The sequence below is a fragment of the Salmo salar genome, chromosome ssa05 (assembly GCF_905237065.1).
Source record: "Salmo salar chromosome ssa05, Ssal_v3.1, whole genome shotgun sequence".
NCBI classification, from domain to species: Eukaryota; Metazoa; Chordata; class Actinopteri; order Salmoniformes; family Salmonidae; genus Salmo; species Salmo salar.
Genome location: NC_059446.1, coordinates 35,228,769 through 35,236,774, shown reverse-complemented (window position 1 = coordinate 35,236,774; position 8,006 = coordinate 35,228,769). Strand labels below are relative to the sequence as shown.

The 8,006-nt window shown below is 41.6% G+C and overlaps 1 protein-coding gene across 2 annotated transcripts; it reads left to right on the top strand.

Moving 5' to 3' along the window:
- The first annotated feature begins 304 nt into the window (after positions 1-304).
- LOC106604722 (solute carrier family 25 member 43) lies at positions 305-7,126 on the top strand. Of its 2 annotated transcripts, none has more exons than XM_014199668.2 (5): positions 305-751; positions 1,819-2,060; positions 2,330-2,502; positions 5,476-5,610; positions 6,129-7,126. In XM_014199668.2, exons 1-5 carry the CDS (start codon positions 480-482, stop codon positions 6,330-6,332), a joined length of 1,026 nt encoding a protein of 341 aa, XP_014055143.1. In that variant the 5' UTR covers positions 305-479; the 3' UTR covers positions 6,333-7,126. The 2 variants fall into 2 exon arrangements, with proteins under 2 accessions (XP_014055143.1, XP_045574073.1); XM_045718117.1 differs by lacking the exon at positions 305-751 and adding an exon at positions 1,203-1,552.
- Positions 7,127-8,006: the final 880 nt, after the last annotated feature.

The window sequence follows — 8,006 nt, the reverse complement described above, 5'->3', positions numbered from 1 at the left end:
CGTGCTCATGTTTTCATGAATTTTTATATCATACAAGATAGTAAAGTAGTCCTACAGTAGGCGAGATGTTAGTGATGTGCGGGTTGACTCATAACGCGCATAGCCGCGGGGCTGGCGGGTTTAGGGTCATTTCATATTGGGTGGATGAAGGGCGAATGGTCATTCTATCGATTTAGACTGAGGCAGTTGCGGATTGGTTATTAGCAATTGCGGGTGAACAAACAGCTGACCCGCGCACCACTAGTAAAGTTAGCCGACATATATACATTAATAGCCACCAGGGGCCAAACATTTTCCTGGAAAGAGAACCTTAAACGTCCCCATGCCCAGTGCACTCAGTACCTCCTCCCCTCAGAGCAACGTGACAGGAATCAGGACACCGGATGATAAACAATATGTGCTGCTGGTCCTACAGACCCTACCGATTAGGTAGCAGCATCGGCTGAGGAAAATTGGTTACATACATATTGAGAGTAATAATGGCAACAGTTAAACAAGATGACAGACTGACAAGTTCTCAGGGCTTCATGTGCGTTGGTTTTGCGGGAGTTTTCAGTAAAACTGTCACGTCGCCCCTGGAGGTGGTGAAAATCAAGAGTCAAGTGGGCACATTTCACTGTAAAAAAGGCTTTCTCCACAGCTTTCTTGTTGTCTACCAGAAAGAAGGCATACGAGGATTTTGGAAGGGGAACCTCGTCTCCTGTCTCCGCCTGTTTCCTTACAGCGCCGTCCATTTGGCAACATACAAACAGTGAGTGAATAAGCAATTTGGTGTGTTGTTTCTCATTTATGAAAACGTTCATCTTAGACAAGTAGCTAGGTTGCTACTAGCTAGCTATAACGTTACAGCTAGCTAGCAGTATAGTTCATTTAATTACCATGCTAGTTAGCTATATTCAACCAGGCTGATACTGCCTTTTGTCCCAAACATGCCCTACGTCTTTATACTGGGTTGACATATTTGCAAATACATATTATGATTACTTAGACGTCGTCAGCGGAACTGGTTTAGCTAACGATAGTGCCACACATTTCCATCCAATTCACTTCCGTTGTTTCTAAGAATCTTGTGAGACACGCCTTCTATCATTGTCCAATCAGACTGCTCTTAAAACTCATCCGAGTATGGTGTCACTTCATATCCAAACAAACTCCGAAGTAGTCATGTCTAACTTCTCGACGTTTATGGTTGTTGTACTCCCATTCGACCATACCATGGTAACTGAGGCGATATGGTACATGGTGTTTTCTAATTCTAGCGCTGACAGTAAGACCTAACGCGTCAGTGTATGGGCACAGGTAAACACGAACCCTGCCCCGCGCCCCAGGGAAATGTTATGTACATCGTGTTCCACGCAGGGGTTCCAAGTAGAGGGCAGCACCTCTCCTTTCTTGACTCAAAGTGAATATTTATTAAATCAAGTTTGCCAGACTTTATGGCTGTTTATTACATATCAGATGAGATTTACTGCAGATCTACTTCGACACCCATCTTAATTTTCGGACGTATGGTTTGGATTCTCAATGGAGAATATCATGTTTACTTTGCATGGTATGTTTACTCTATGAAACATACATTTGAACTGTTCTTGAATTAGATGCTCAGTCTATTACAGTTATGTAACATGCAGTTACTTACTACTAGGATTTCTGGCAGTATCTTGAAAAACCTGAAGACATAATAATACCTATATTCACTGGCTGTACTTGCCTCATGAATAACGTACGCAATGATGAAAGTAAATATATTTAAGGTAATTATCTTTATAAATGAGCCTAAGATCCAAAACATTGACCTCTGTGTTCTTGACTTTCCAGGATCGTCCACCTCCACATGGATGAATTGGGCTACGTCTCTCAGTGGAGGGCCATTTTTGCTGGTGGGCTAGCTGGTATAGGTGCAGCGCTGGCCACGTACCCTCTGGAGGTGGCAGAGACTCGCCTCATAGCTCAGAACTGCAGAGAGCCTACATACAGGGGGGTGGTCCACACGCTTTCCAAGATATACCAGACCGAAGGCCTTCAAGCACTCTACAGGGGCTTCTCTCTCACAATCCTAGGTACGCACTTATGTCTGTATACTACAGAAATGTGGAGAAAGATATTCCTAAGAAAAGCCACACAATGATTTAGTATAACTTATAGTATCACTCTACATAAAGTTTGTCTAGTCTGCTTACTTGTGAAACACATTTCTTACAGCTTATAGAGCTTTCATTGTTGTTTGAAATTTGGAACAGCCAAACGGAGAATATTTCTATCATGATGATAAGTTTTTCTATGGGGCAGTGTTGACATAGCTAGTAACTGTGGATCTATTCTGCAACAGGTGCATTTCCCTTCTCTATTGGTTGTTATGCAGTCTACATCAACTTGGACAAGCTGTGGCGGGAGCCCCAATTCCGGTTCACTGCCCTACAGAACTTCATCAATGGCTGCATAGCCGCAGGAGTGGCCCAAACCCTCTCCTACCCCTTTGAAACTGTGAAAAGGAAAATGCAGGTAAGTGCGCCCAACTCATTGGGCCATTTTATGAGACACAAAGAGTTTGGTAATACCACATCCGGCCATATGGTGGTGCATTTGTACACATTTTTACCGGTGCCTCTGACAAGTACATACCGGTAGTAAAATAACTTGTCCTTACACAGCAAAACACTTGCCCTTGATAAAGTAGCCTACGGTTGGATGCGTTTTTTCTACTTTCTAAACAAAATGCAACATACAAGCTTAGAAAATAGCCAAAAAATAAATGTTTAAACTAAGACTAATAATACATCTTCATAGACTTTAACTACAATAACTGACCATAGTTATTGGCACATACCATACATTGGGCTGATGTATGAGTTCATGTCTCCCCTCATATGTCCTTCTCTGTATGTATGAGAGGACACACAGGGTTCAATAGGACTTCTATGAAGGACAGAATACTACATCCGTTTTTATCAATTTATTATTAGCGACCACAAGGTGCTGCAGCAGCTGAGAATGTGAATGCTGTTCAGGGTCTGCCTGAGCTATAGAGAAGTTCTCTAAATATAGCTGACAGCTATCACACAGTGGACAAGCACAGTCACTCCAATTGAGAAGGCCATAAAACAAACTGCACCTCTCTTTAATTTCCTCTGTCTAGTTTTAGACACACAGAATTAATAAATATATTTTGTTCATGTTTTGTATAGAAGTATATCAGATTTTTTGGGGGCCAAAACAAGAAGTTCAATTTGAAACGGATGACACAACCCACAAGGAAATACTTTGAAGGAAGCTTAAAGCATGGGTGCAGTTCTTGTTTCTTCAGCCAGTAACATAGCATTTCCTTAACAAACTCAGCCTGTCGTGACTGGAAGTGTGTTGTCTTTGGGGGATGGTTATTCTCATGGATTAAAGTGCCCTCCAAGGTGGAGTGGTTCATGCTTGACAAAAGGAAATTACAGTTTGTTTTGGAACTTGTAAAATACCGACGTCCTGTCTGTGAAAGTACTGAGACCACACCCACATTTGCTCAGTTCATTTGGTTTCACATATATACCATTTTTGAGTGAAGAGTCATTGTAATGAATTACTTCAGTGCTGCAGTCAGGATATAGCTAGTCATGTGACATCCAAGTTACAAATGTCCCGTAGCACAGATCCCTGGTTTGAGCAATTATTGTAAATGTCAGGAATTTCCATTCATAAAAATCATTCCATTAATTCCATAGTCTCTCTCCCCACATAAAAAAAATACTACAGTTTACTATATTACTTACTATGGAATTCTATAGTACATTATTTTTTTATTTAACTAGGGAAGTCAGTTAAGAACATTCTTATTTACAATGACGGCCAAACCCGGACGACGCTGGGCCAATTGTACGGCACCCTATGGGACTCCCAATCACGGTCGGGTGTGATACAGCCTGGAATCGTACCAGGGACTGTAGTGACGCCTCTTGCACTGAGATCCAGTGCCTTAGACCGCTGCGCCAGTATACTGTAGAATACTATACTACACACTTGTATCCCTCATCATTTAGTGCTTTCTTTAGAATTTTTAGATCGATTGGACTGCTAGATAGCTTTGTCGATGCAGAAATTAGATCAAAACGGATTTGAGTTTTCCGGCATTAAAATCACCAGCCACTAGGAGTGCTGCCTTTGGATGAGCTTTTTCTTGTTGACTTACAGCCCTATATACAGTTGAAGTCAGAAGTTTACATACACCTTAGCCAAATACATTTAAACTCCGTTTTTCACAATTCCTGACATTTAATCCTAGTAAAAATTCCCTGTTTTAGGCCAGTTAGGATCACCACTTTATTTTAAGAACGTGAAATGTCAGAATAATAGTAGAGAGATTTTATTTCAGCTTTAATTTCTTTCATCACATTCCCAGTGGGTCAGAAGTTTACATGCACTCAGTTAGTATTTGGTAGCATTGCCTTTAAATTGTTTAACTTGGGTCAAACGTTTCGAGTAGCCTTCCACAAGCTTCCCTTTTTCCTCCAAATATAATGATGGTCATCACGGCCAAACAGTTCTATTTTTGTTTCATCAGACCAGGGGACATTTCTCTAAAAAGTACAATCTTTGACACCCATGTGCAGTTGCAAACTGTAGTCTGGCTTTTTTATGGCGGTTTTGGAGCAGTGGCTTCTTCCTTGCTGAGCGGCCTTTCAGGTTATGTCGATATAGGACTCGTTTTACTGTGGATATAGATACTTTTGTACCTGTTTCCTCCAGCATCTTCACAAGGTTCTTTGCTGCTGTTCTGGGATTGATTTGCACTTTTCGCACCAAAGTACATTCATCTCTAGGAGACAGAACGCGTCTCCTTCCTGAGCGGTATGACAGCTGCGTGGTCCCATGGTGTTTATACTTGCATACTATTGTTTGTACAGATGAATGTGGTACCTTCAGGCGTTTGGAAATTTGGGACCAAATTTTCCCATGTTGTCAAGCAAAGAGACACTGAGTTTGGAGGTAGGCCTTGAAATACATCCACAGGTACACCTCCAATTGACCCAAATGATGTTAATTAGCCTATCAGAAGTTTCTAAAGCTTCTAAGGCACAGTCAACTTAGTGTATGTAAACTTCTGACTTCAACTGTAGTTTGTTGAGTGCAGTCTTAGCTATACATCTCAGCACCATTCGTTATACTGCAGTCATGTCTGCAAAAACACTACAGTAAATAATACAGTATACTACAGTCATGTCCGCAAAAACACTACAGTAAATAATATAGTATAAAAATATAGTAATACTACAGCATTTAGACCATAGTATTGTTTTCATGTGGGTCACTACTTGGATCACACGCTTATGAGTTTGTCCCAAATATCTGTCATTCATTTATCCTAAATGCATTTATTTTATACTGGTGCTCTCTAGGGTCACTTTCCTAGTAACTGGAAATCTCTCATTACATAATGGAGTGTCATAACTCATCTAATCAGGAATGTTTGTCGTCCTCTCTTTCTCTCGCCAGGCCCAGAACCCTCAGCTCCCCCATTATGGCGGCGCTGATATCCACTTCACTGGAATGTTGGACTGCTTCAGGCAGGTGATCAGAAACAAGGGCATCCTGACACTGTGGAGTGGCATCACAGCCAACATGGTCAAGGTAGGACCACCTAAGTCATGTTCCCATTTTTTTTTTTATACATTAGCCTATTACTGTAATGATTTATTGTGCTCTACCCCCAACCCTCTACCAGTCCTCCTCAGTCTTGTCTGCTGTAGATATAGTGCAGTAATAGATATAGTAATATACAGCCAATGCTGTTTTTATATCAGAGTGAAACAGTAGAATGGCCCAGAACTTGGGAGATGGACCTTGAGAGAGATGTGCTTTGTGGGTAATTTATAACAGGGTTATTACAAGCTGGCAGATGTGGGCCTGATCCTAGAACAGCATGCAGTGCTCTCATCTTTCATCCCCAAATGGCTTTTCACGATGGCAGTGGAGTTGTTTCTTTTACTGATCTAAAATCTCCTCTCATGATCAGTCTACCAAGTAAATTGTGTACTTTGTGGACAAGAAGATCATAACCAGGTCCTACTACCAGGGCAGATTTTAACCTAGCTCTTCACAGTTTATAGAGACCTTTCAAAAGCAATTGATCTGTTTGTCCTCCTCAGATTGTCCCCTACTTTGGCCTTCTCTTCAGCTGCTTTGAGATGTGCAAGCAGGTCTGTCTGTACCGCAACGGGTACATTGTGTCTCCATTGAGCTATAAGTTGGCACCAGGCGTGGACCAGAGCATGGGGCCTACTGAGGTGGAGGAGGTGAAACGGTACCTGAAGAATAGGAAGTTTCAGTCACAGCAAGGAAGTCGCTGGTGAAACTGGTGGAACAAATCCTGCAGAAGGGGATGATGACCATTGGTATAGGAAAGTGTCTGAACTATCAAAAAGAGTCAGGAATATTTGTTGGAATGCAATACTTTGAAGATGACAATTTGGTTGATGTCAGGTCTTTTACAGCTTTTTGTTTGTGAATTAGCAACCATTTCAGAATCAGAGGTAGATCCATTGATAGACGAATCATGCTGTATTGTTTTTTTAAAGTTGCAATGCAATCATAGGAATTGCACTTTTATACTTGACACATGGATTTAGTTTTTTACTGTTTTGTTCAGAGCAAGGTTATGGTATTTTCTAATGTTGTTATACAGTTTGACAGTATTTGATACTATTCCACTCATTCCGCTCCAGCCATTACCAGGAGCTCGTCTTCCCCAATTAAGGTGCCACCAACCTCCTGTGTAATATGTTCGGCCTTACGTAAAGGTCATGAAGAGGAACACAAAGCACAAACCTGTTATAAGATGGAATTAGCTTATTAATGCCAATTAACGTCATGGCTATTTTAACAGACTTGGGTATATCATATTTATATGCCTTAAAGTTTCCTTATTTATTATAAGGCTTATTTCACTGACTGTTTTAATTATGCGTGGTAGTTATTCACCCAAAGGATCTGATTGTGTCCTAGCCACTAATCAGTCACTAACTTTCATAGCACATACTGTATGTATCATTGTGTTGTGAATCTAGCAATACGATTGTAACTGAAGCACACCAATGTCACTGAGAATTAAGTTTACGGTATGTAATACATTGGATTGATGAAACAATGCAAATCTCTGTTTTAGATTGAGATGATTCAGAATCATTGAAGTGAAATGTACTTGAACAGTCATTGTAATGGCTGATATTTGTACTGTACATCAACGCACAATTAGAGAAGTGAAAGAGGTGGCGCGAGAGAGGCTGATGTGCGGGCACCCTGACAAAACTACACTATATATACAAAAGTATGTGGACACCCCTTCAAATTAGTGGATTCGGCTGTTTCAGCCACACCTGACAGGTGTATAAAATTGAGCACACATCCATACAATCTTCATAGACAAACATTGGCAGCAGAATGGCCTTACTGAAGAGCTGAGTGACTTTTAACGTGGCACCGTCATAGGATGCCACCTTTCCAACAAGTCAGTTCATCAAATTTCTGCACTTGTCAACTGTAAGTGCTGTTATTGTGAAGTGGAAACGACTAGGAGCAACAACGGCTTAGCCGCGAAGTGGTAAGCCACAGAATGGGACCGCCGAGTGCTGAAGCGTGTACAAAATTGTCTGTCCTCAGTTGCAACACTCACTACCGAGTAACAAACTGCCTCTGGAAGCAACCAGTTCGTTGGGAGATTCATGAAATGGGTTTCCATGGCCGAGCAGCCACACACAAGCCTAAGATCACCATGCACAATGCCAAGCGTCAGCTGGAGTGGTGTAAAGCTCGCCGCCGTTGCACTCTGGAACAGTGGAAACGTGTTCTCTGGAGTGATGAATCACACTTCACCGTCTGGCACTCAGACAGATGAATCTGGGCTTGGCAGATGCCAGGAGAACGCTCCAGTGAAGTGAAATCTTAACGCTACTGCATACAATGACATAGTCGATTCTGTGCTTCCAACTTTGTGGCTACAGTTTGGGGAAGGCCCTTTCCTGTTTCAG

Coding starts and splice junctions, on each gene's coding strand:
- LOC106604722 (XM_014199668.2), top strand. CDS start 480: ATGGCAACAGTTAAACAAGATGACAGACTGACAAGTTCTCAGGGCTTC. Junction 2,061..2,329: donor CTTCTCTCTCACAATCCTAG/GTACGCACTTAT, acceptor ATTCTGCAACAG/GTGCATTTCCCTTCTCTATT. Junction 5,611..6,128: donor TCACAGCCAACATGGTCAAG/GTAGGACCACCT, acceptor TGTCCTCCTCAG/ATTGTCCCCTACTTTGGCCT.